Source organism: Tenrec ecaudatus, chromosome 2 (genome assembly GCF_050624435.1).
Source record: "Tenrec ecaudatus isolate mTenEca1 chromosome 2, mTenEca1.hap1, whole genome shotgun sequence".
Lineage (NCBI taxonomy): Eukaryota > Metazoa > Chordata > Mammalia > Afrosoricida > Tenrecidae > Tenrec > Tenrec ecaudatus.
Genome location: NC_134531.1, coordinates 184,876,664 through 184,904,467, shown reverse-complemented (window position 1 = coordinate 184,904,467; position 27,804 = coordinate 184,876,664). Strand labels below are relative to the sequence as shown.

Genomic DNA, 27,804 nt, shown 5'->3' with positions numbered 1-27,804 from the left:
TTATCAAACACACTGGGCACAAGCAATCTGCTACAGTTGTCCTATGGGTATACAGGGGTACCAAAAAAAGGAATTTTTATTTTCAATGCTGTGTTGTTGTTTTTTTAACAAAACAATCTTATCACCGTCAAAGTACTCTTCATTACACTTACTACATTTACCAAATCTGCGATTCCGTTCTTGGAAACATTTTTCAAACTCATTTGTTTGGATGGCTGACAGCACCTCCTTTGTTTTTTTTTCCCTTTACCTCTTCTGTGTTGTCAAATCTCTGTCCTTTCAGGTTTCTCTTCATTTGTGGAAACAAAAAGAAGTTGCATGGAGCGAGGTCAGGTGAGTGAGGCGTGTGGGGTAAGAGGGCCATCCTGGGTTGTTTTGCCGAAAAAGGGCACATTGACATGGCTGTGTGAGTAGGTGCATTGTCGTCGTGGCAAACCCAGTCCCCAGTCTGCCACAAATCAGGCTTTTTTGGTCACACATGGTTACACAATCTTTTCAGAACCTCTAAATAGAAAACTTGATTAACAGTCTGAGCTGGTGGAACGAATTCCAAATGTCCTACGAGTTGACATTTTCATATGCCTGGGAAGTTGACAGATGTCCAGAATGAGGTTTGTCATCAATCGACATTTCGCCTTTTTTGAAACAAGAAAACCACTCGTACACTTGAGTTTTTTTCCTGTGCTCAACATCTCAACAGTTTTTGTGGAATTTTTCCCGAACAGGAAACAAAATTTCTCTTAAATTGGCCATCACAAAAAATGAGGTTCCAGCCAAATTGCTCTTACAAAAAATTCACTCTGACCAGTGAGAGAGTACCTTCCCAGGCGAGGCCACTGGGTGCACTAACTCAGAGCGAGTTGCTGGCTGCTCGCCCAGTGGGAAAAATGCATACCACCAAAGCTCCAACAAGTGGAGGTTTTCCTGTTGTTTTTTTTTGGGGGGGGACACCCCTTGTTAATAACAAAACAAGGGACTTAAACAATTCATGGGAATGTTGAATTAAAAGATACTGGAATTTTTCCATAAACTTTCTTGAAGCCTTCTTATGAGAGGCTGTTGTTCCACCAGCAACAAAGCTGGGACTTCTGTGAGGCGGACCTGGGTAACGTGGTAGAGAGGAATGGGTTTGAGTTAGATCAGGCATATAGTGGTAGTATCATCTTAGCAAGTTGTTTTACTTTTCTGAGCCACAGCGTACTGACCTGCATGCACGTTGAAAAAATATCGAATTAATGCTCTCAGTAAACAGTTATTGCGCACTGTGACTTAGACATTGTCCCTCTCCTTGAGAAGTTAGCCATCAAGTAAGAATGAGGACACATCGCGCTATTCGAGCACCTAAGCCAGTTTGGGAAGGCCGGGTGGCTCTGAGCTGGAAATACGTCAAAGAGACACATGAAAGCCCCAAGGCCAGCAGAGTGCAGCAGCCACAGAGTTAGGAAGTGGCAGCACTGGGACTTACATCCAAGGAGCATTCCCAGCACAAAGCCACCTTGTCAAAAATCCCCAAAGCCTTCCTAAGAATGTAGATTCTTTGAGCAACAACAAACTTCTCAAGCACGACTCTGACGTGAGATAAAAGAACGTCAAGCCAAACTGTAATAATACAAGACAACAAGACTTCTACCTCTGTCCATTAAGGATTAACTGCAACGAGAATCGCTCTCCTGTCATAAACAACTAGAAAACAGGACAAAATATATGAAACAACGGTTTTCAATTATTGGACAACCAGCAGCGCAGGACTATTAAAGCAGAGAAGAGGGAAACAAATGAGGCAATATTTACAACTGCTCAAGCTCACTGCCTCGGGGCAGCTTCCAGGCTGCAGGCCAAGAAGAGAGGACCCAGACATGAACAGACACGTCACCAAAGAAGACATTCAGGCAGCCAACAGATACATGAAGAGATGCTTCTGATCATTAGCTATTAGAGCGATGCGAAGCAAAATGAGATATCATCTTACCCAGGCGATAATAGCAATGATAAAAACAGACAGGCAGGCAGGCAGACAGAAAAAAAACAAACACCCAGACAACAAATGCTGGCGAGGGTGTGGAGAGATTGGAACTCTCGGACAGGGCTCGTGGGAGAGTCAACAGGTACGATTATAGAAAGGAACATGGTACTTCCTTCAAAACTCAGAAATTGAAGTTGTCATATGATCCAACAGTCTTCCTGGGTATATATCCTCAAGAAATAAGAGTCACGCCATGAGTTAAATATACACACATAGCTATCTGTTTGTTCATCACAATATAGAAACAATGTAAGTACCCACCAATGGATGAATGGGTAAACAAGTATGGTACATGCACACAATGGAATGCAGTGAATCTGCAAAAACACCTCACAATATGGATGCACCCTATTATGCTGAGTGAAAGAAGTCAATCACAGCAGAACATACGCTGGATGAGATCACGATAATCAAAAGTCCAGAAAAGATTTACACATGAAGTACAGCCATAATGCTCCTCAAAGGACAGGATGGTGACGCTTGGTCTCAGACTCTGGACATGGTGTCAAGACAGCTGGGTCCCTGGAGAAGGGCGTCATGCTTGACAGAACAGAGGTCGCAGAAGGAGAGCAAGGACCTCTTCGATGGCTGCAACAATGGTCCAAAATTTACACAAGAACCTCTTACTCCATTGATTACCACACCCCACCCTCCCCCCAAAAAGTTCACATACGGAAAGAAACGTCTTCTGACGAGAGAAGGGTTACTAAGCATGGGAGTGAGTGAGGGCTAAAATGACAAACTAGATAGCAGATCTGCATTAGCTAGAGTAGAGGGGAAGGGGATATACAGGTACGGGGAGGTCAGCACAAAATGAACAAGGCAAAGAAAGGCACTGGGAGGTCCACAAGAGCAGAAGACACCAATGGCAAGTATTGTTACCCACACAATGCTGCAATAACAATAATATCAAACAGTAATTATTCACGGATATACATGTAGCTGTATAATCTGAGCAGGCAAGGGACAATGTTGAGAGCACACCCCTGAGCACCTAGAGATCTGGCAGAGGCAATTTCTACTATTTCCTTGAATATATCCAAATACATAGTAGAGCACACACAGGGCAAACTTAGGAAGATTGCTCAGCCTAAGTGCACACCCTGAGGAGCTGAGTCCCTGAGCGTCACGGTTTAGGACCATAGACCTAGCGCATATCTACATTAGCTGGCAGAACAGTGTCCATAAAGACTTCAATGATCTACATTCTATTTTGGTGAATAGCAAATGGGATCGAAAACATTTGTCTGTGACCATCTAAGATACAAACTATTGGTCTCTACCCATTTGGGGAAAGAAGAGTGAAGGCAATCAAAGACTCAAGCAAGCAATTAGACACAGGACTAATGACCCCACGAATCACAGCCCCCACAGGCCCAAGATCCGAACTAGATATGTCTGGCCACCAACTCCACACCACTCTGATCACAATCGCAAGAGGCAAAATGACTGAAAAACAAAACCCCACAAGTCAATTAGCTAGGTGCACCTGACCCAAACCATGACCATATGCATTTCAATAGCCTCATTTGCATGTGAAAGCTGAATAATGAATATGGAAGGACACAGAAAAGTCGACACATTTCAGTCATGGTGTTGGCAAAGAATACGGAAAGTACAATGGATTAACAGAACAGACAGATCTATCTCGGAAGAAGTACAGCCACAGGTTCCTTAGAACTGAGGAGGGTGAGACTTTGGCTGACATAATGTAGACATGTGACCGGGAGGAAGCAGTCCCTAGAACTGGACATCATGCATGGTAAAGCCGTTGTTAGTGGATACCATCAAGTCAGCTCTGACTCCTAGGAATTGATGTGCCACAGAACATTGCCCATTCCTGGACCATCCTCACACTTGTTATTGAAGTAGAGGGTCAGCAAAAAAAAAAAAAGAAAAGAAAAAAAAAAAAGAAAAAAAAAAAAAGAAGACCCTCAACTAGATGGATGGACACAGTGGCTACAACGGGCTGCACCGTCCCCATTGTGAGAATGGCACAGGACAGGGCACTGTTTCCTTCTGTGGTACCCAGGGTCCCTGTGGGTTGGAACTGGCTTGATGGCACTTCACCACCACAACCAAAAAGGGCCGGAAAGTGAAAAAAGGAGCCAAGATCAATGAGATAGAGAAAATAAATAATAATATGGGAGATTTAAGCATACTGATAGTTACATGAATCGTAAGCGGTTGAAACACTAATGAAACAGAGACTGTCAGATTTTATACAGATTTTACATGAAGGTATAGCCCAACTACATGCTACGTTTTAGGCAAGTATACCCATGTTCTAATCATTAGAATTCATGAATATGTTAGGTTAGGTGGGAAAGGGAACTAGGAGTTACTAATTCGTTGACCTAAAATAGATTATCCAGGATTATCTGAGGAGGTCCTATGTAGTCACAAGAGTCTTTAAAAATTGAAGATCGGCATAAGATGCCAAAGGAGGATTTGTCTATGGAGGACTGATTAGAGCTATGTGCTGTGCCTGGCTGTAAAGACGGAGGGAAGGGCCATGAACTCAGGAATATGTGTGGTCTGTGGAAGCTGGAAAAGTCAACATTATAGATTTACTACTCAGAGCTTTTAGGAAGAAGAGAATTCTGCTGACAGGTTGATGTAAGGTTACTGAAACTCAAGTTGAATTTCTGACTCACAGTATTATAAACTAACCCAAACCAAAGTCAATTCCAATTCATAGTGACCCTACAGAACAGCGTAGAACTGCCCCTTTGGGTTTCCAAGGTTGTAAACCTTTATGGGAGCAGAAAGTCTCCTCTGCTGACAGATTTGAACTGGTGACCTCGCAGTTAGCAGCCCAACACGTACGCCACTGTCTCACTGAACACCTTCATACAACTGTAAGATAATACATTTTTATTGCTTTCAGCCAAGTTTGCACATTTAAAAAAAAATTTTTTTTAACCCCCCCCCTCCCCCGATACAAAGTTCCTCCGATGGAAATGTGAGCTACTAGGAAAGACCGTTTGCACATTTTTTAAAGTTGCAACAGAAAAACAGATTAAAAATGAAAAAAAGTTGACATGTTTAGTAATATGAGATGAAGTAGATTTAAGAGAAAAAATATTATCAAAGAAAAAGGATCATTTTGTAGATGATAAAGGGTGTCTGTATCAAGGAGATCTAGCAATTAACAATATTTATGCACCAAATAAGAGAGTTTTAAAGCATGTGCTGTGGAATTTAAAGACTGAAAGTAGAAAGAAATACTTATAATTACTGTGAGATATTTTAGTATTTCCATCTTGGTAATTCAGAGAACCAGTAAACAAGAATCACATACAAACAATAAGACATGGAATAACAGTATTAACAGTAAACTAGACCTGATACATAAACTCTGCCTAACAATGAAATACACATTCATTCAACTCTCCATGGAATACTCATCATATTTTAAACAATTAAAAAGTCATCATATATTTAAAACTGTAAGCTCAGAGGGTATATTTTATAACCACAATGGAATTTAAGTAGAATCAGTAACAAATATATATCAGGAATATCTCAAATATTTGAAAATTGAACAATGTGCTTCTAAAGACCAGGTTAGTAAAAAAAGATATAAACATGGTGACTATAAAATATTTTCAACTGAATAGAACCACAAATACATACTTTTTTTAGAGAAAGCTACAATGATATTTAGATTTACAGCATTAAATGCATGTACAAGAAAAAGAGCCAAGATTTAAAACCACTGTGAGTCAGAATCTACAAGATGGCAACTAAAGTTTCTACCTGAAAAACACTAATAAAGATCATAGTCAAAATCAGTGAAAACGTATTGCCCCAATAGACGGCACTGGTAAACACTCCTAAAGGTCAACAAACATTCCTTGAACTAATTATAAGCTTTTCTTTCATCTTAAGTTTTGTTCTTTGTCATTGGTTTGTTTTTGTTGTATATTGTTGCTTGGGTTTGCTCTGTCTTGTTTTTGTGCATGTTATTATTTCCACAGGACTGTCTAAATAAGATTGGCAGGATGAACAATCTAGAGGAGAAAACAATGGGACTGACAGTTGGGGGGGGGGACATGGGAGAGGGAGAGGTGGGGGGAAAGGAAGTGTTGTTAACAAACCCAGAGATAAGGGAACAGCAAGTGATCCAAATCAGTGGTGAGAAGGGTGTGGGAGGCCTGTAAGGGCATGATCAAGGGTAATGTAACCAAAAGGAATTGCTGAAACCCAGGTGGGGACTGAGGAGGATAGTGGGGCAGGAGGAAAGTCAAAGGAAATAGAGGAAACACTGGGAGGCAAAGGGCATTTTTAGAGGTCTAGATAAAGGCATGTACATATGCAGATATATTTATATATGAGGATGGGGAAATATATCTATGTGCATATATTTATAGGTTTAGTATTAAGGTAAAAGAAGGACATTTGGCCTCCACTCAAGTATTCCCTCAATGCAAGAATATTTTCTTCTAATAAAATGGCATTCCATGATGCTCACTTTCCCGACACAACCGCTGAAGACAAAGCAGGGGTAATAAGCAAATGTGGTGAAGAAAGCTGATGGTGCCTGGCTATCAAAAGATATAGCATCTGGGGTCTTAAAAGCGTGAAGATAAACAAGTGGCCATTTAACTCAGAAGCCACAAAGCCCACATGAAAGAAGCACACCAGCCTGTGTGATCACGAGGTGCTGAAGGGATCAGTTACTAGGCATCAAAGAACAAAAAATCCTATCACTGTGTGCTCACTTCCCTGATATGATTGCTGAGGACAAATGGGTGCATAAGCAAATGTGGTGAAGAAAGCTGGTGGTGCCCAGCTATGAAAAGATATAGCGTGTAGGGTCTTAAAGGCTTGAAGGTAAACAAGCGGCCATCTAGCTCAGAAGGAACAAAGTCCACATGGAAGAAGCACATCAGTCCATGCGATCACGAAGTGTTGAAGGGATCAGGTATCAGGCATCATCAGAAGAAAAAAATCTTATAGTGGAATGAGGGGGACAGTGTGGGGTAGAGACCCAATGCCCATTTTTAGGTCACTGGACATCCCCTTACAGAAGGGTAATGGGAGGAGATGAGCCAGTCAGGGTGCGATGTAGCAACGATTGGAAAATACAACTTTCCTCTAGTTCCTAAATGCCCCCCCCCCACTATCATGATTCGAATTCTCCCTTGCAAGTCTGGCTAGACCAGAGGATGTACACTGGTACAGATAGGAACTGGAAACACAGAGAATCAGGGATGATGATCCCTTCAGGACCAGTGGTGTGAGTGGCGATACTGGGAGGGTGGGTTGGAAAGGGGGAACCGATTACAAGAATCTACATGTGACCTCTTCCCTGGGGGGCGGACAACAGAAAAATGGATGAAGGGAGATATCGGACAGGGCAAGATATGACAAAATAATTTATATATCATCAAAGGTTCATGATGGAGGGGAGAACGAGGAGGGAGGGAAAAAAAATGAAGAGCTGATGCCAGCAACTTAGGTGGAGACCAAATATTTTGAGACTAATGAGGGCAATGAATGTACAGATGTGCTTTACATAATTGATGTATGCATGGATTGTGATAAGAGTGGTATGAACCACTAATAAAATGATTAAAAAATAAATAACTAAAAAAAATTTAAAAATCAATGAAACACAAAGCTGGCTTTTTTGGGGGTGGGTGGTAATAAAATCAATAACTCACTAGGCCCAGAATGATTAAAGGGGGAAAACCCCCCATAGAAGGCAAAGAAATGATCAGTTTGAGAAGAGGAATATTTATTATAAATCTTACAGAAGTCACATAGAAAAACAAGAATACATTATGAATAACTTTATGCCATAAAGTGAAATGAACGTTGGATGAAATAGAAACATTCCTTGATAGACAGAAGGCACAACTCAAGAGGAGCTATGTAACCTCAGTTATCCTGTATAGGTACAAAAGAAATTTAATTTGTATTTACAAACCTTCCAACCAAGAAAATGTTAGGCTTAATAGTTTCACTAAAAAATTCCATCAAACATTTAAGGTACAAATAATAACAATTCTATATCAAGTTTTTGAGAAAACTGGAGAGGAGGGAACATTTTCAATCACATTTTATGAGGGCATCAGACACTAAGGCAAAGCCAAGCAAAAACATTAGAAGAACAGAAAATCCTCTTTATTTGATGACACATCTATATAGAAAATCTTAACAAATGTATAAAAAGCTATTAATAAATGAGGTTAGCAGAGTTGCTGGATACAAAGTCAATGTACAAAAAAATAATTTTATTTACATGGCAGTAAAGAACTACAGGTCAAAGAAATGTAATACCAGTTATAACTTAAAATATAAAATTTAGTTAAAAATTAAACAAAATATGTATAAGATGTATACATTCAAAATTATAAAAGCCTTGCTGAAAAAATTCAGGATGACCTGAATAACAAGAGACATATTACCTTCAGGGACTGAGAAAACTCAATATTGTTAGTACGTCTCCCACCTCACACAGTACTCCCAACCTAGCTCCTCACCTTTAAACTACAGTTAGAAACTGGCTCCAAATCAAACTCACTGTCATCGAGTTCATGAGGACTCACAGCCCTCCTACAGGACCGGGCAGAATGGCTCCTGTGGGCTCTCTAGACTGTAACTCTTTGCTGGAGTAGAAAGTTCTTTCTCTTAAAGGGGGAACCGAGTACAATGGTGGATGTATTAACCACCTTCCACGTGGCCCCCCCCCCCATCTGCTCCCGACGACGAACAACAGAAACATGGATGAAGGGAGACAGTGGGTGGTTTAAGATATGGAAATAATAATAATTTATAATTTATCAAGGGTTCATGAGGGTGGGGAGGGAAGAAAAAGAAAGGAGGAGCTGATACCAAGGACTCAAGTAGAAAGAAAGAAAATGTGCACGATGGCAACATAAGTACAAATATGCTTGATACAATGGAAGTATGGGTTGCTATAAGAACTGTAAGAGCCCCCAATAAAATGATTTATGAAAATAAATAAATGACAATTTTAAACAGCTTTAAAAAACCATGGTTCCTCAGAAACTGAGTTGTTAAAGCTTTAAAATTTATATATATAAAGGGAAAGGATCCAGAATATCCACTATCATTTTAAAAAGAGGGCTTATACTACCTGATTTTAAAAATTTACTATAAAATTAGCATAGAATGATATTTATAAGTATAAACAGAATAGAATCTAGAAATGGTCCAACGTATATAAGGTCGATTCATTTTATAAACAAAAGGTGTCAGGGTAATCCAAGAGAATATTCTTAAACAAAAAGTGGTGGAACAATTGAATATCTATGTCTTTTAAGAAAAACAATTCTTATCTTGTACCATACATAAAAATAAAAAGTCTTAGATATTAGAGCTAAAACTACCAACTTTCTAGAAGAAAATATATGCAAAGTCTTGAGGTGAGGGGAGAGTTCTTATAATAGGCTCTCCACAGAAAAACGAATACATTGGACTTCCTCAGTTTAAAAACGCTTCTTCTTTGAAACACACTGTTCACAAGCCCAGGGACGAGGGAACAAGTGATCTAGAATTGATGGCGAGGAGGGTGTAGGAAGCCTGTTGGGCTTGATCAAGGGCAATGTAACTGAGAGAAATTACTGAAACCCAAATGAAGGCTGAGCATGATAGTGTGACAAAAGGAAAGTAAAAGGAAATAGAGGAAGGAACTAGGAAGCAGAGGGCATTTATAGAGGTCTAAATACAGGCATGCACACATGTAAATATACTTATATATGACAATAGGGAAATTGGTCTATGTACTTATAATTATATGTTAAGTATAAAGGTAGCAGACAGACATTGTCTCCCTCAATGCAAGAACACTTTGTTCTATTTTTTTTCTTTCACTTTTTTCTATTAACCTGGCATTCCATGATGCTCACCTTCCAGACAAAGAGTGGACGCATAAGCAAATGTGGTGAAGAAAGCTGATGGTGCCTGGCTATCAAAAGATATAGCGTCTGGGGTCTTAAAGGCTTGAGGATAAACAAGTGTCCATCTAGCTGAGAAGCAACAAAGCCCACATATAAGAAGCACACCAGTCTGTGTGATCACGAGGTGTCGAAGGGATCAGGTACTAGGCATCAAAGACCCAGAACAAATAAATCATATCATTGTGCGAAAGTGGAGACCCAAAGTTCATCTGTAGGCAAATGGACATCCCCTTACAGAAGGGTCGTGGGGAGGAGACGACCCAGTCAGGGTGCAGTGTAGCAACGATGAAACATACAATTCTCCTCTAGTTTAATGCCTCCTCACTCCCACTATCATGACTCCAATTCTAGTTCACAAATCTGGCTAGACCAGAGCATGTACAAGGGTACAGATAAGAGCTGGAAACACAGGAAATCCAGGACAGATGAACCCCTCAGGACCAATATTGAGAGGAGTCATACCAGGAGGGCAAGGGAAAGGTGTGGGAGATAGAGGGAGCAGATCACAATGATCTACCTATAACCCCCTCCCAGGGGGACGGACAGCAGAAAAGTGGGTGAATGGAGACATTGGTCAGTATAAGACATGAAAAATAATAATGATTTATAAATTATCAAGGGTTCATGAAGGAGGGAGGGTGGGAGAAGGAGGGGAAAAAATGAGGAGCTGATACCAAGGGCTCAAGTAGAAAGAAACTGTTTTGGGAATGATGATGGCAACAACGTACAAATGTGCTGAACACAATGGATGTGTGGATGGATTAGGGTAAGAGTTTTAGGAGCCACCACTAAAATGATTTAAAAACGAAAGAAAGAAAGAAAAAACTTCAGAAAAGAAAACTGACAGGTTGAGAAGATATTTGTAAAGCCACTATCTGAACAAAGATTTGTATCCAGAATACATCATAAATTCGTACAACTTAAAGACAAACGCAATTAAAAATGGGTGAAGTATGTGACCAGACGTTTTACCAATAAAATGACAAATAAGCACAAGATGCTCATTATTATTATTCATTAGAACATGATTCCTTAATAATTATTTATTAGTGAAATGCATTATTAAAACCATAGTGAGGTTCTACTTTACCACCCCTTCTATTTCAAAAATCAAGTCCACTGCCATTGATTAGATTCTGACTTAGAATGAGTCTATAGAGAATTTAACTAGCTAGAGAAGTTCTGAGACCGTAGCTCGCTATGGGAGTAGCCAGGCTCAGCTTTCTCCCACCGATCAGTGGGTAGTTTTGAACCGTTTGGTTAGCAGCTCAATGCTGACCCACAGTGTCACCAAGGTGCCTTCACTAAATTCATAAAGCAGACGATACCAACTGTTTCTGAGGACGCGGGACCACGGAAACACTTCAGATTGCTGGTGGGAGCAACATGGTACAGCCACTTTAGGAAGCAGGTCCTTATGATGTTTAAAAACCCAAACAACCAAACTCAGCACATTCACTGCCATCGAGTCAGTGCTGACTCACAGCAACCCCTGTGGGCTTCCGAGACTGTAACTGTTGAGGGGAGTAGAAAGCCCCATCTTTCACCCTTGGAGCTGCTGGTTTCAAACTGCTGACCATGCGGACTCAGCCCAATGCTTAACCACTAGACCACCAGGGCTCCATATGGCCCCCACATCCAAATCCTAAGTATTTACCCAAGAGGAACAGAAATCTGTCCACAGACAGACTTGTGCATGAATGCTTTACTCAAAATGGCCAGATAATGGAAACAACCTCACTGTCTGTCCGTGGGTGAATGGTCAGAACAGAACGGTGAGTGGCAATCCACACAATGGAGTAAGATTCTGCAACAATGCAACAAACTATTGATTTGGAAGAAAACGAGGGCGAATTCCAAAGGTATCATGATATGTAAAGAAACCAGATACAAAAGATTTCACTTCCATAAAACTCTGAAAAGGCAAAAACCATAGTGCGTGGAAGCAGACAGAGGCTGCTGTGGTTGGCGGTGGGGAAGAGACACACTGTGAGAGGGCAGGTGGGGATCTTCTGTGATGAAGGGAACGCTCTGAACTGTAACTGAGGTGGCTCTAGGGCTGTGAGACACCTGTCCAAACTCACTGAAATGGTCAGTTAAGCATCTGTGAATGAGTTAACAAACTAATCTGCATAGAAATCCTTACCAAGGGTCGTGAGTCCCTCTGAGATGGATGTGAGGACATAGAGGAGCACAGGGGGCTCTAGGTTGGTGATGAAGTTCATGTGGTCCTGGGTGAGGCATTCCAGAAGTGGGTAATACGACTGGCTCAGTTTCCGATATTGCTACAAGACAGAGAGACACCCAAAGTCAAGCGCACACACAGGGAAAATATCACAGTGCACATGCCATGTGCAACACTGGAAATGGTCAACTACCTTAAACACAAGTCAGCAAATACATAGAACAAATAACACAGTGATTCCCAAAATTCAGTATTTAAAAGGCATTTTTAACAGAAATCTTTTCTAGACACCCTAGTTTGAAGCTACTAGACATATGGTATTTCAATTTCATCTTATACAACGAATACCTCAATGCAAGTTAATCTCTAAAGTATGAACTTTAGGCGGCTGTGGGAGCAATCTGTGCATTTCTATGCTGTAACACTGAGCAATGTCCAATAGTGGCCCTAACAAACCTCACGGCCACAGTTCATTCTGACTGATGATGGCCTTGTAGGTTAGTGTAGAACTGCCCCTGGCGGTTCCTGAGACCTTAACTCTTTACGGCAGTGGTTCTCAACCTTCCTAAGGCTGCGACCGTTTAATACAGTTCCTCATGTTGTGGTGACCCCAACCATAAAATTATTTTCATTGTGATGAAAAATAAAACTTTCCTCTAGTTCCTAAATGCTTCCCCCTGCCTCCCCCGACTATCATGATCCGAATTCTCTCTAGCAAGTCTGGCTAGACCAAAGGATGGACACTGGTACAGATAGGAACCAGAAACACAGGGAATCCAGGGCGGATGATCCCTTCAGGACCAGCGGTGAGAGTGGGATACTGGGAGGGGAGAGGGAGGGTGCGGTGGAAAGGGAGAACCGATGACAAGGATCTACATGTGACCTTCTCCCTGGGGGACGGACAACAGAAAATGGGGGGAAGGGAGACGTCTGACAGGGAAAGGTATGGCAAAATAATAATTTATAAATTATCAATGGTTAATGAGGGAGGAGGGAGGGGGAAAATGAGGACCTGATGCCAGAGGGTTTAAGCAGAGAGCAAATGTTTTGAGAATGATGAGGGCAATGAATGTACAGGTGTGCTTTACTCAATTGATGGATGCATGGATTGTGATGAGTGGTATGAGGCCCTAATAAAACGATTAAAATTATTTTCGTTGCTACTTCCTGTAATTTTGCTACTGCTAGGAATCGCATGACCTCTGTGAAAGGGCCCTTTGACCCCCAAAGGGGTTGTACCCACAGGTTGAGAGCTGCTGCTTTATGGGCATAGAGAGCCTCATCTTCCCCCAAGAAGCAACCTGTGGCTTTAGACAGCTGTCCTTGCAGTTAGCAGCCAAGTGCTCACCCACGATGCAATCTTTTTTTATAAATACCAAGAAATTTGCTGTTAAAATAAGATCTGGCATTACACAATATCCTCCAACCCATCTAACTAAATTATAATTTAGGAAACGACTTAATACTTATCCTACACCACAGACATACTGCTAGACTATTCAAATAAAGCCCAAACAATAGTAAAGGTGTACAACGCTCGCCAGCGTGTTTTGAAGTGAGATTCAGACTTCCTCCCCACGAGTCACCGGGGCATAGGACTGAAGTACACTCTCCCGAGTCCCGTTCCCAGGCCGACTAAATGGAAACATGCATTTGAAGCATGTAGCCGGAGCCAGCGTTACGTCCACTAGTTTGTGAATCACTGAGCTAGAGCGTCACTTCCCCGGGGGGGGGGGGGCTGTGGGATAAGGGTTGGGCTACTAGCTGCAAGGTCGGCAGTTCAACCCACGAGCTGCTCCGAAGAAAAAGGCTGTCTGCTCCCAAACCGATTCACAGCCTTGGAACTCTGGGAATGGTCACTATGAGGCAGAATCAACCGGACAGCAGTGGGTTTGGGGTTTGGATTAAAAGTGGATGAGAAAATGTCTGGAACCAGATCAGGCTTCTTGGTGGACCTCAAACATCGTGAGAAAGTCTCATCCGTGAAGCAGGTGAAACGATGCGGTTTCCACTTCGTTGTTTCTGCCACGTAGGCACAGCACAATCCAATCTACTGTAAAGAGGCTTGACAACTTCGGCTTGAGATCGGCTTCTATTAAGAATAGCCTAGACAGGTGGAAGGGGAAGCCACTAGCCCATCAGAAGGCCAGGGGCCTTTCTCACGTGGGTTGACTTAAAGAGACCCCAAACCAGGAGTAGGTGGGGAGGTGTGGAGTAAGCCTGTGAATGAACTTGGCTGTGTAGTCCAAGTAATTACTGCAACCACGTTAGGTACGTATTGGTTTCTGTGCAATCAGGTAGAGATGTTGGGAAAAAATTAAAAAGGCTGATAATGACCTAGCTCAGTGGAGGGGCTTAGAAATTGGAATTTCCAACAAGTAGTCCAGGTGACTCCAAGGGGCCTCAAAGTTTGAAAACCATTGATATAAATCACAGAAACGAGATGGTACATAGCAGAAAAGGGACTGGGAGATCCCTCAATTTAATTTCCTCATTTTAAAGGTGAGGAAATGGAAGCCTGGAGAGCTGAAGGTGGTGATTTATTTCAGGCCAATGATGAGGGAGAGGCAGAGTGGAGCTCACACACCAGGCGGCCCAGCCCTCGGCTGAGCTTTCTGGCCACCACACCAGAAGTCTCGGCGAGGGACGGGCCAGCGAGCTTGCAGCGGGAGGAGCAAGGGCAGTATGCTGGGAAGGGGCAGATCCTGCAGGCAACCCTGCCTTTTCTGCTCTGGGGAATCCAGACTTTTGAATTCCGAGTATAATGGTAAGCAATGAGCTGAACTGGCGAACCACATTTTGTCTAGAGAGAGCAGCGGCAGTGCTCTGGATGGCCGCTTTGTCAGACGGTGGTAGCGGCCGCTTTCTAAGTCGCGCCTTTCATGATATAGATGCAGTCACTACAGTTGCCCACATTCTGGATGTTCAATCAAGTGTACTCTCTTAAAACAGAAAACATTCTGGGGCTATTCTGATTCCCTGGGCTTCATTATAACGATTCCACGCGTGTGGGGCGTTACTTCCCATTTCACACAAAGACTCCCACGACGCGTGAGTGCTTACTAGCAAGTCGCAGTGAGACACCGACAGCAGCATGTTGACGAAGGCCTGGAGCACGTTGTCAAAATGGTTGTCCCCGTACAACTTGAAGACGCCAAAGCTGACATAATTGCCACACAAGGCAGACTTGAGAGCCGAACAGCAGATGGAGATGCCCTTGAGTTTCAGTGGATAAATCTGATCTTTTGAGAGGCTCCCCAGGGACAGGATCTGATTACCTGTTTTAGGGCAAAAGCAGACAGAGAAAGTGGCATAATCAGATGCAATTCAAAACAGTTAGGAGGCAGGCAATGTCATGTTTTCACCTCATTGCTAATGCTCGCTTCCCCACACCGTTGTTCCAAACACTGCACCATCCACTGGAATTAAAAACACAAACACCCCAGTTTACCTGGGAAGTACAAACAGCCCACCGTGGGTATCGGGAAAGTTCCATATCGTTACCTGGCTGCTGCTAAGGTGGCTGTCTGCTGGGAAGTTAAGAAGCACTGCTACTAAGGTTCCAGTTCAAATGTGCACAGGTTTATTTCAGACGAAAGTATTCATTGGCCTTTGTGATCAGTAGGTGGCTGCAGACAAGTTCTTTCAGTAATACCCTTGTCTAAGTCTTGTTCGGGTGCCTTCAATAAATGACCCAGAGGGTTCTGGGCAATCAGCTCAGGTTACAACCACTGTTCTGGGGGGTCCTGGAGGGTCATCAAGACAGATTCTTCTCAAAGGACACAGGCCAGGAAAGCTGTGCTGAGGAACTTTCTCCCACACAGGGACGATAAAGCTGCTCATTCCGCCAGAGCAGGAAACTCCCTGAGAACTTCACTCATGGAAATCTTCCCCTATCCACCATACAGCCCGATTCACGGCCTTCAGACTTTTAGAAGTTGGTGAGCACAGAATTCTTTGGGAAAGGGTTAAAAACAAAACAAAACAAACAAAACACAACCACAAACCAAATTCACTGCCATCAAGTTGATGCCAACTCAGAGTGGCTGTATTGGCTGGGGCAGAACTGCCTCTGTGGGGTTGAGACGGGAACTCTCATGGAGCAGAAAGCCCTGCCTTTCCCCTGTAAAGCAGCTGGTGGTCTCGAACTGCTGACCTTGTGCTCAGCAGCCCAACGTGCAACCATTACATCACCAGGGCTTCTAGTTGGGAAGAGTTAGAGAGATGAAAATCCTGCCACCGTCTGAAGCATAAAGATCTATTTGGAAGATATGTCAAGAGACAGTAGCTTCATGTTTTGATAGATTATGATTTTGAGGTAATTTTTTTACATACTCTATAAAAACTCATTGAATGTATTCTTAAGATTACTTCACTTCATTCATTTATTTGCTTTTTGGTTTTATAGAAAGTAATTTATGCACCCCTTCCATATAAATGTGAAAGCATACAATATAATCAATGACCAAAACTTTGGCCAACACAATCTCCACATTTAAAATTGAGCCACAATGATTTAAGAACGAGAAAGATCAACTCACTTTACATAATTTAATACCTTAATAAAAGCAAAGAAAATAATTAAGTCAAGAAAAAAAGGGTAACCTAGACTGAGATGTAAATTACTCTAAATTCTGTATGTATATAAGAATTGAATGATATAGACATATAAGTTCTTGACATAAAAAGTAAGGTATTGGGTGAACAAGTAAATGTGGTGAAGAAAGCTGATTGTGCCCGGCTATCAAAAGAGATAGTGACTGGGGTCTTAAAGGCTTGAAGATAAACAAGCGGCCATCTAGCTCAGAAGCTACAAAGTCCACATGGAAGAACACACCAGCCTGTGTGATCGAGTGGTCCCGAAGGGATCAGTTAACAGGCATCAAAGAACAAAAAATCATATCATTGACTGCACACCTCCATGATAGGATCGCTGAAGACAAATGGGTGCATAAGCAAATGTGGTGAAGAAAGTTGATGGTGCCCGGCTATCAAAAGAGATAGTGTCTAGGGTCTTAAAGGCTTGAAGGTGAACAAGCGGCCATCTAGCTCAGAAGCAAAAAAGCCCACATGGAAGAAGCACACCGGCCAGTGCGATCACGAGGTGCCAAGGGACCAGGTATAAGGCATCATGCAAAAAAAAAAAAGAGAGAGATATGTGTGTAAATGTATATATATATGTGTGTATGTATGTGTGTGTGTATATATGTATATATATATATATACACCATATTGAATGAAGGGGGAAGTGCAGAGTGGAGACTCAAGGCCCAAGTGTCGGCCAATGGAGATCCCATCATAGAGGGGTTTAGGAAAGGAGATGGGCTAATTAGGGTGCGAGGTAGTACCGATGAAGAACACAGCTTTCCCCCAGATCCTGGATGCTTCCTCCCCCCAACTACCATGATCCAAATTCTACACTGCAGGGCTGGATAGGGAAGAGGTTGTACACTGGTACATATGAGGGCTGGAGGCACAGGGAATCCAGGGTGGATGATACCTTCAGGACCAAGGGTGTGAGGGGCAATGCTGGGAGAGTGGAGGGTGAGTGGGTTGGAAAGGGGGAACTGATTACAAGGATCCACATGTGACCTCCTCCCTGGGAGAGGGATGGCAGAGAAGGTGGGGAAGGGAAACTCCGGATAGGGAAAGATATGACAAAATAACAATGTATAAATTACCAAGGGCACATGAGGGAGGGGGGAGGGGGGAGCGGGGAGGGAGGGGGAAAAAAAAGAGGACCTGATGCAGAGGGCTTAAGTGGAGAGCAAATGCTTTGAGAATGATTGGGGCGGGGAATGTATGGATGTGCTTTATACAATTGATGTATGTATATGTATGGATTGTGATAAGAGTTGTATGAGTCCCTAATAAAATCTAAAAAAATAAAAGAGGAGAGAAAAAAAGAAAATGATTAGGGCAAAGAATGTACAGATGTGCTTTATACAATTGATGTATGTATATGTATGGACTGTGATAAGAGTTGTATGAGCCCCTAATAAATTGTTTAAAAAAAAAAGTAAGGTATTTCTTCTTCCTTGTTGGATTCTTTTTCAAAATATCTCGAGAGATGACTGTATAAAACTCTGTATAAGTTCAGTGTTTACTGAAATGCATAAAATACATCTTGGTATGAGTATAATCACCTGAAGGTTTTCTTCTATAGTGCTTAGCGTTTATAAGCAAGAATTTCCCCCCTGAAATAAGTGATAGCCAGACATGTTACTTAGGTAATACCCAAGAATGCTTAAAAAAAAAAAGTCATGTTTCTTAGCTCTGCTTTTTTTGTTTGTTTAGCTGAGCTGCTTCTAAAATAGACACTACACTCTATTTATAAAATATAGAGACACAGTGTGGTGGTTTTGACTGTGTCAACTTGGCTAAATTAGAATTAAGTTTCCCAGAACCCATTTCCTTTAATGGTTGTGGGTTAGGATAGGTCCAAAGAGAAATTTCTGTGAGCTCTCTAAGGTGGAAGTCAAGTGGCAGTCAGGTTACTGTGGTTACAGATGGTAAAAGGAGGATGCAGAAATTGCGCTGGGTTCTAGTCTGTTTTTGTTCTGGGTTCTGACTCTAGAACTATTAGCCCTGCTGACTGAAGGTCCCAGGTCACCAAGTGGTTGACAGCAAACTCACAGAGGCAGTAGCTACACTGAGGCAAACAGCATTCCCCTAACTTCCATTCCATTTCATCGATCCGCTCCTACCCTGCACCCACCATGTCCTATTCCAGCTGCCGGATGTCTCCAGCTTCTGTATTTCCCTGCAAGACTCCACTTGGCACTCCCCCCAACCCTAGTGCTTCGGGGTGTCTGAGCAGTGATCACTAACCCTTCCCTTTGGTTGGACTTATTTCTCCATTTTCAATCACAATTGTACATGGCCTAATTCTTGAAATAAATCCTCTATTCCATAAATATAATTGTGCTTCTTTTTTCTTGTTTCGAGTTCCGACTGATACACTATAGTAACCCTATGTGTACCAATAGGTTTAGAGCCATAAACACAGAACCATCCAAAGGTGAAAGTTTCTTTTCCCTGATTTACCTTACTGAAAAACTTCCATTTGTCCATTTGAGAGGATTAAGAGTGAAGTGGGGGAGTTTAGCCTGTCCATCAGGTCTTAGCCAATGAGGTCTCTGTGTGGGCATGGCCTTCTTCTGAGGATTCTGGGAACTCCTTAGAGGTGGGAGACTCTCTCTTGGAGACATCCCTGTTGACAAGTCACATGGAGACAGACTGATGGCAGCCAGTCTCAGAGCTGGAGAAGCCATGTGGACACCCCTGCCAGCGCTGCGGTGCTTACAACGCCACTGGATCCACAAGACTTCCCACCTGCTGGCCTGTGATCCTCCTGCACTGGAGTCACTGCATGTGTGTCATGAGTCTGACTGAAGAGGACTCTAGAGACTGGTATCGGACATATGGGCTAACACTGGACTTACAGACTTGCTCTGGACTGGGCTGGCATGTTCCCTTAATATACAATTACTCTGATATAAAACTCTCTCTCATACACATGAGTGTCTATGAATTTGTTTCTCTGGTCTACCCAGACTGACACTCACACTTTCTTCCCTGTATCTTTAGAAGCCTGAGGATTTGTTTATAATTTATACACCTGAATGAAAAAACCATTGTCTGAAAAGACGAAGCATCTTTTGGGATACAAAGAAAAAATTCTGTATCTTTTCTCATGACCTCTTCAGAACTAACTATAGCGAGATAAGGGAAGTTACATAAAGAATTAATGTGATGTGACATTTATTTAACAACCATGTATGAAGTGCTAGAAAGGAAAACCAAATGATTAAAATAAAATGTCTGCTATGAGGGAACTCAGTGTGAGTATGGGTAACAGATTTAAAATTAATCACATACGCTATGATAGATTGTACTAGCGAGTTTGTGCCAAGAAGTTAAAAGACTAATTCTTTTTGGCAGGGGGTTAGTGGGTAGGTTCTTGAGCAGGAGGTTAGTTCACAGAACAGATTACTTCTAAAGGATCAAGTGGTTTTCTAGGTTGACATAGAAGAGGAGGGAGAGGAGGGAGGAGGGAGAGGAGTGGGGAGAGGGAGGAGGAGGAAGAGGAGAGAGGGCAGGAGGGGGAGGAAGAGGGAGGAAAGAGGAGGGGGAAGGGGAGAGGGAGGAGGGGAGGGAGAGGAGAAAGAGGAGAGGGGGAGGGGAAGAGGAGGGGGAGGAGGAGAAAGAGGAAAAAGAGGAGGGGAGAGGGGAAGGAAGAGGGGGGAGGGGAGAAGGAGGGAGGGGGAAAGGGGGAAGGGAGGGAAAAGAGGGAGGGGGAGGTGGAGAGGGAGGAGAAAGAGGAGGAGGTGCAGCCTTCTGGGAAAATGTTCCTGCCCAGGCCTGAGTCTGCAGGAAAGGTCCAAGAAAGCAATGGCTATTGCCGGACAGACAGCTCTCCACCGCTGTTTCCTACCTACCTCTACTGAAAATCCAATGTAAATCAAGGTGGACATTGTCCCCACCCCTTTCCCAGGAGAGAACAGTGCCTCTTATGTCTGATGGTGATTTTAGGGGTGGCGCTTCCACATTTTGGTTTGCCTGAGAAGCCAGGGTCAGAAGGAGCCGGCGGGGTTCTTTGTGGGTGCTGTGTCTTTTTTCTGCTCATGTCCTTATGAGGGAGGGAAAGTCGTACATTCTGCAGCATCAGATGCAGTCCATAAGCCAGGAACTGTGAGGACTGACATTTTCTGATAGCAAGGAGTGGACGGTCGATCATCACGAAAGATTCATCCTTGAGAGTCACAACTCTGGTCGTCATACTGCAGCTGTAAGCTTGGCAGAGACAGTTGGCCTTTCAAACACGGCAGGCACATCTTTACTAACGAAAGCAGTAATTATTAGCCATTCTGATTTTGCATCATTATGATTTTGGTGATCTGATTTTGTTGTTGAGAACACACACAAGAAAATATACGTGAGTCGAGCAGTTTCTAAGTGTCCTCTGCCGTGCGGCTGATGAGTCTTCAAGCTGTTCAGTCGCTCTCACACGTCTGAGCCGGTCTTCTGCCGTGCCCACAATGCACTGCTCCCGAGGTTACTGTCTAACCTTTGGGGTTCCTGTTGTCAATCTGACCCCATTTAGGTCATTTTTTAAAGACTTAATGCTCAAGAAAGACATCTGTTATTAGTTAAGTGCTAAGCTATTGTTTGGTTTTAAGAAAACTTGAGGGGCTATTTTTGGTTTGAAGGTTATACTTTTAGGGGTTCATGCACCCTTCACAGCTCCATGCAGTTTAGCGTCCCTGAAAATTGACATTTTTTCTGTGAAATTTCCTCCCTCCCTTTCAATCAGGATTCTTCTATAGAATCTTTGATCAAAATGTGCAGGAATGGTAGCTGGGTACCATTCAATTCTTCTGGTCTTTGCGGCACAGGAGGCAGTTATTAAGCACACATTCCACATCCTCCTCCAATTCCTCATCTTCTCCGTCCTCTCTTGCTCCGGTGAACAGGCGACTTTAAGCCTTGGATGGCCATCTGCAAGCTCTGAGACCACAGACACACACTAAACATGCGATTAGGTCAGTTAGCTAGGATGTCCCATGTGCCCATGGCCCTACATCTCCCAACCAAGAAACCAGATCCCAAGAATAATCCTAATCATCTGTTCTTTTGAACAATCAGTGCAATTATTTCCATTACTTATAACCCTTAATTTCCCCTCTCTCCTGCCTAAGTAACAACCAATAAACTTCAGTTTCTGTACACTCGCCTTTGTGGTCTTTAAATGTAAGTAAGGTCAAACAGCATCTATCCTTTTGTGATTAACTTATTTCACTCAACATAATACCTTCCAGCTGCATCTATATTGTAGCATGTATCGAGACTCCATCTCTTCTCCTGGCCAATAATGTAATATTCCATTGTATGTTTAGGCCACATAAATTGATGGACATTTAGATTGTTTCCAACACTTGTCTATGAAAGTAATTATGTATACATTTGCATTCCTACCAGCAGCAGAATAGGAGTCTTGGTGGTGTAGTGGGTTACATTTTGGGCTGCTGATTGCAAGGTTAGTAGTTCAAGACAGCCAGCTGCTCTGTGGGAAAAAGATGAAACTTTCTAGGCTTGTATATATATATTTACAGCCCCAGAAACCCAAAGGGGCAGTTCTACTCTGCTCATAAGCTTTTACTCAATCACTCTGCGTTAGAACTGGCTCGATGGCAGTGAGTTTTGAGTGAGACTAACAATGAGTAAGTGTTCCAGTTTCCTCCCCTACATCTTCATCAATATTTATTATTTTATTTTCATTTTACTCCCAGTGGGAGCAAAATAGTATCTCACTGTGATTTTGATTTGCATTTCTCTGAAAGCTAATTTCTCTAATAAACATCCTTTCATGTGTTTGGTGGTGATTTGAATGTCTCTTAAAAATCATTTTATTGGAGGCTCATATAGCTCTTATCACAATCCATACATATATCCATTGTGTCAAGCACATTTGTACATATGTTGCCATCATTTTCAAAACATTTTCTTTTTACTTGAGCCCTTGGTATCAGCTAATTTTTTCCTCCCCCTCCCACCTACCTTCATCAACCCTTTATAAATTATTATTTTTTTTCATGTCTTACACCATTGCATGTCTTCTTTAGTGAAATGTCTAGTCAAATGTGACCAACCTTGACATGGCTGGAACTGAGTTGCCCGGAATCTGGTTGAAAGACAGGAAGAAGATGCTGACTTCTGGCGCTGGTGTATATTGCTGCAGTCTTGATAGATGGTCTGCTCTCGTCCAAAGTTGCTTATGGGTGCAGATCCTCAAAGTTCTGATTGGACTGAAGATTCGTCACACCAAAGAAGACCATTCTTGTCTCGTCCGAATACTGGGTTGATAGGAACAGGCAATTTAGAAAATGGATATCCCAAACAGGAGGGATATAAAGGCATGAAAGTGGCTGGCTTATAAACTTTCATAGAGTCTTCAATCTGAAATATGTGGAACAAATATGTTGATCCCAGGGATTGGTTTTCTATTTGCTTGATGGGCCAAGGAGGAGAAGTTGGTGGAAGGTATTGATAGGGTTATAAGAATCAAGTGTAGGTGATTGTTCATAGAATGGTCACAGTTCAGCATCAAATATTTTTGTTTTGTTCATTTGCAAAATATAAGATGTAAATGAGCCAGTGTACTTTTGTCTATATGTGTTTAGCTGTATCATGGTAAGGCGTCAATATGGTTTTATTACTGTCATTATTTGGCGATCATTGCTGTTCTTATTAGGCCTCCCTGAGTCGCTGCAAACTCACAGCAACTCTGTGGACAGCAGAGCAAACACAGCCTGGTCCTGCACCATCCTCCCAATTGTACGTATGCCTGACGCCACTGTTCCAGCCACTTTGCCAGTCCACCCTGTCCAGGGCCTTCCTCTTATTCGCTGCCCCTCGATCCTTCCACTCATGATGTGCTCCAGGGACTGGTCTCCCCTAGAAACAGGTCTGAAGTATGTGAGACCAAGTTCCGCCACCTTTGCCTCTATGGAGCACTCTGGCTGTAATTCTTGCCAGGCAGATCTGTTTGTTCTTCTGGCAGCCCATGGGACTTTTAATATTCTTCCCTAGCACCATAATTCAAACGCTTCCATCCTTCTTGGGCTTCTTTTATTTTATGTCCAACTTTCACATGAATATGAGACAACTGAAAATACCCTGTACATTGGGTCAGGTGCACTTAGTCCTTGCGTTTCAACACTTTAGTTTAAAGGGCTTGTGCAGCAGATGGACTCGAAGCAATGTGCTGTTCCACCTCTTGACTGCTGTCTCCATGAGGATGTGGACCCAAGCAAAAGGAAATCCTTGACAACGTCAATCTTTTCTCCATTTATCATTATGTTACCTATTGGTGTAATTGTGAGGATTATGGTCTCCTTTCATTGAGTTGTAATTCATACTGAAGGATGTAATCTTTGATTGTCTTCAGCAAGTGCTTCAAGTCCTTACTTTCAACAAGCAACACGGTGTCATCTGCATATCCCAGGCTGTTAATAAGCCTTCCTCCAATCCTGATGCTGAATTATTCAATAAAGCACAAGTTAACATCTTTCTGGCATTCTCTGTTTTCAGTTAAAATCCATCTGACATTAGCAACGACATCCCTTTTTTCACATCATCTTCTGAATGCTGCCTCAACTTCTGGCAGCTTCCTTTCAAAGTACTGCTGCAACCATTGCTGGATGATCTTCAGCAAAATTTTATTTGCATGAGTGTTTTAGTCTGGGTAAACTAGAGAAACAAATTCATAGAGACACTCATATGTGTCTAAGAAAGAGCTTCATATACAAGAGCAATTGAAATTTGAGAAAACATCTCAGCCCAGCTCAGATCAAGTTCATAAATCCAATATTAGCCCATATGTCCAATACTAGTCCATAAATTCCTCTTTAGACTCACACAGCCATGCAATAATGCTGAATGCAGGAAGATCACGAGCCAGTGGGTAGAAAGTCTTGTGGATCCCGTGGTGGTGTAAGCATCTCAGCTCTGGGTGGAGTCTCTATGTGGCTCCTCCAGCTCAGTGCACTAGAGTAGCTCCATGTGTCTTGTCAGCTGGAATGTCTCGCAGGGATAGAGTGTGTATCTCGCCTCCAGCGAGCTATTTATCTCCATAGCACCTCCAAATAAGGTCATCAAGATGCGACCTGATTGACAGGCTAAACTCCACCCCTTCACTCTTAAGTCTCAAACTGACAACAGATTGTTTAACTACCACAATGAGATACCATTCTATAATGTGAGCACTGTTGGATCACCTTTCTTTGGAATGGGCACAAATATGGGTCTCTTCCAGTCAGCTGGCCAAGTAGCTGTCTTCAAAGTTTCTTGGCATAGACGAGTGAGTGCTTCCAGTGCTTCATCAAATTGTTAAAAACTCAACTTACATATGAGCGACTGGGGGTCCGGCCCCCAGTTGGCCCCTGGCCTGGTTTTAGCAGCCGATCAATATCAACTCCCACAGATGTTATAAATGGATTGATTTCTGTGTATTCCACGTGGAAAAGTCTATATGTATAGTCACCTTTTGTGCTGTTGAAAAAAGGTATTTGTGATGAAGAAGTTGCTGGCCTTGCAAAGTTCTATCATGCCATCTCCAGCTTCCTTTCTATCACCAAGACCATATTTTCCAACTACTGTGCCTTCCTCTTCATTTCCAACTTATGCATTTCAATCTGCAATAATTATCAAAGTATCCTGATCAATTTCAGACCAAAGATGGTAGAATTCTCAACTTTCTGCATCATGAGCTTTAATTGTTCATGCATAAATTTGAATAATAGTTATACTGACTTGATTTACTGTATTTGGACAGATATTCTGTGACAGACAGCAGTGTACTTCAAGATATATTTTGAAACGTGTTTTGATTAACACAATGTCATTCTTCTTGAATCTGTAATGTCCAGCATAGTAAACCACGTTTTTCTGATTCAAAGTGGCCAATGCCAGTCCATTTCAGCTCAGTAATACCTACAGTATTGATCTTTATGCATTCCATTTTATTTTTGACGACTTCCAATTTTACTAGATTCATACTTTGTACATTTCAAGTTCCAATTATTAATAGATGTTCGCAGTTGTTTCTTCTCATTTTGAGTCCTGCCCCATTAGCAAATGAATTCCCAAAGGTTTTACTCCTAAAGGCTTACTCTAGACACACCATTCTAGTCGCCCCTACTTTAAGAAGGCAGATCTTTCTCAGGGTGTCAGTGGCTAATTCCTTCTGTGTAGTCTCTTCTTAGTCTGTAAGCTCAGCAGAAACCTGTTTGCTTTGGGTGACCCTGCTGACATTCAAAATACCAGTGACGTAGCTTCTAGCATCACAGTAACCACAGTATGATACAAGCCACTGCAATACAACAGACTGACAGACAAGCGGTTGTTTGGAGATTATGTATGGCTAAAGAGTTGTGTACAAATGGCAAGTTGACAAGGGGTAGACTGTGATGATTAGGTTGTGTGTGAAATTGGCACGCTTACGGGAAGGTGGATCCCAACTTCTCAAACGGGACAGGCTAGTAACGTCTTTTTACGGGTGTGGCTTATTTGTAAGAAATGCTACGGGAGCCTGATCTCTCGTTCTCTTTCCTGTTTGCTTGGTTTCCTCTCAGGCATTTCCATGTGGCGTGCTGCCTCTGGGAGCTGTTGGGGCCCTGCCATGTTCCTGCTGACCTTGGGCTTATGTGACTCTACCCTCACTGGCCTGTGATCTCAGCTTCCTACTTCACTTCTTGCTACACAGACTGACAGGCTGTATGAGTCTGAAGGGAGCTCCAGCTCGAATTGGATCCAAAAGGACAATTTATCTCTATGTAGTTTCCCACTGGTATATTTAGGGGTGTGGGGAAGAGGTGCTATTACATTCCAGACTTGGGTTAAGATAGATCTTGAGGTTCTGCTGGGAAATACTATAATTGATTGGCTAAGTTGGCCAAAGGCAATGATGTGAACGTAAAGGCATGGGTGCTATGAACTTGCGCTTCTTATTCTTTTCTATGTAGTGATGCAAAATAAATGTCACTGAGTGATAAATGGAAATATTGGGAAACACAGAAAATTTGGACAATTTAGCATATTCTTGGATAAGTTAGCTCATTAGAACGACTTTCTTCACTAGTTGCTTACGTTAACTGTTTAGCTTCTCCTTCTCAAGCTAGACTCGCTCTCCTTCCAGAGAGAGCTTTTGTCTTTTATTTGCCAACACAAGAAATGCCACTCTAGACAACTTTCAAGGTCTACATTCACAGAGAGCCACGGACAGAAAAATGTATCATCTCATTTTTTTTTAATCTCAAGTCAACTTTCAGGTCTCTTTATTTATTTCTAAACACACACCCCTCCCGACCCCACCAGCCCCCTCCTTCCTACATGCCTGCCCCTGGGATGCCTTCTCTTTTAGAGGAGCCCTCTGAATCCAGGGAGGAGTGGCCTCATTCGGAGAAACACAAAACAAGGTATTATTGTGAACAGGAGATCATCAGAGAGCACATAAAGCCAGCCCACTGCTTCCAAGTTGGTCTGGCTCACAGTGACCCCTTACGACCCAGGAGACACCTCTGTAGGCTTTAATCTTGACTGGGGCCGAGATCCTCATCTTTTCCTCAGGAGCAGCTGGTTGGTTCAAGAGTTAGCAGTGACATGCGTTACCTGCTGCGCCACCGGCTCCTGTGTAAGACCTAAGGAGTGATTCCTGTTGGCTTTTGAATCACACTGTGGTTGTTAGGTGTCATCGAGCTGGTTCCAACCCACAGCAACCTTATGTATAAAAGAACAAAACATTGCCTCGTCCTGCACCATCCTCAATTGTTCCAATGTTTGGGCCCATGGTGTTAGTCCACCTCCTCGAGGGCCTTCCTCTCTCACTGCCCCTCTACTTTACCAAACACAGTGTCCTTCTCCAAGGTCTGGTCTCTCCTGAAAACAAGTCCATAGTACGTAGGACGGTGTCTTGCCATCCTTGCCTCTAAGGAGCACTCTGGTACTTCTTCCAAGAAAGTTTGGTTTGTCTTTTGAACAATCCATGGTACTTTTAATATTCTTCTCCAGCACAACTCAAATGCATGCAGTGTCCTTCAATCTCCATTCAACGTCCAACCCTCAGAGGTATATGATGCAATGTGAGAACGCCATGGCCTGGG

At 42.6% G+C, this 27,804-nt stretch overlaps 1 protein-coding gene across 1 annotated transcript in view; it reads right to left on the bottom strand.

The window, feature by feature from the left end:
- RANBP17 (RAN binding protein 17) overlaps positions 1–27,804 on the bottom strand; it is a 388,698-nt gene that overhangs the window by 35,011 nt on the left and 325,883 nt on the right. The window contains exons 23-24 of the mRNA XM_075543208.1: positions 15,206–15,420; positions 12,104–12,242 (exon numbers count right to left, since the gene is read on the bottom strand). Coding sequence (XP_075399323.1) covers positions 12,104–12,242; positions 15,206–15,420 — 354 coding nt within the window. The remainder of the gene's footprint in view (positions 1–12,103; positions 12,243–15,205; positions 15,421–27,804) is intronic.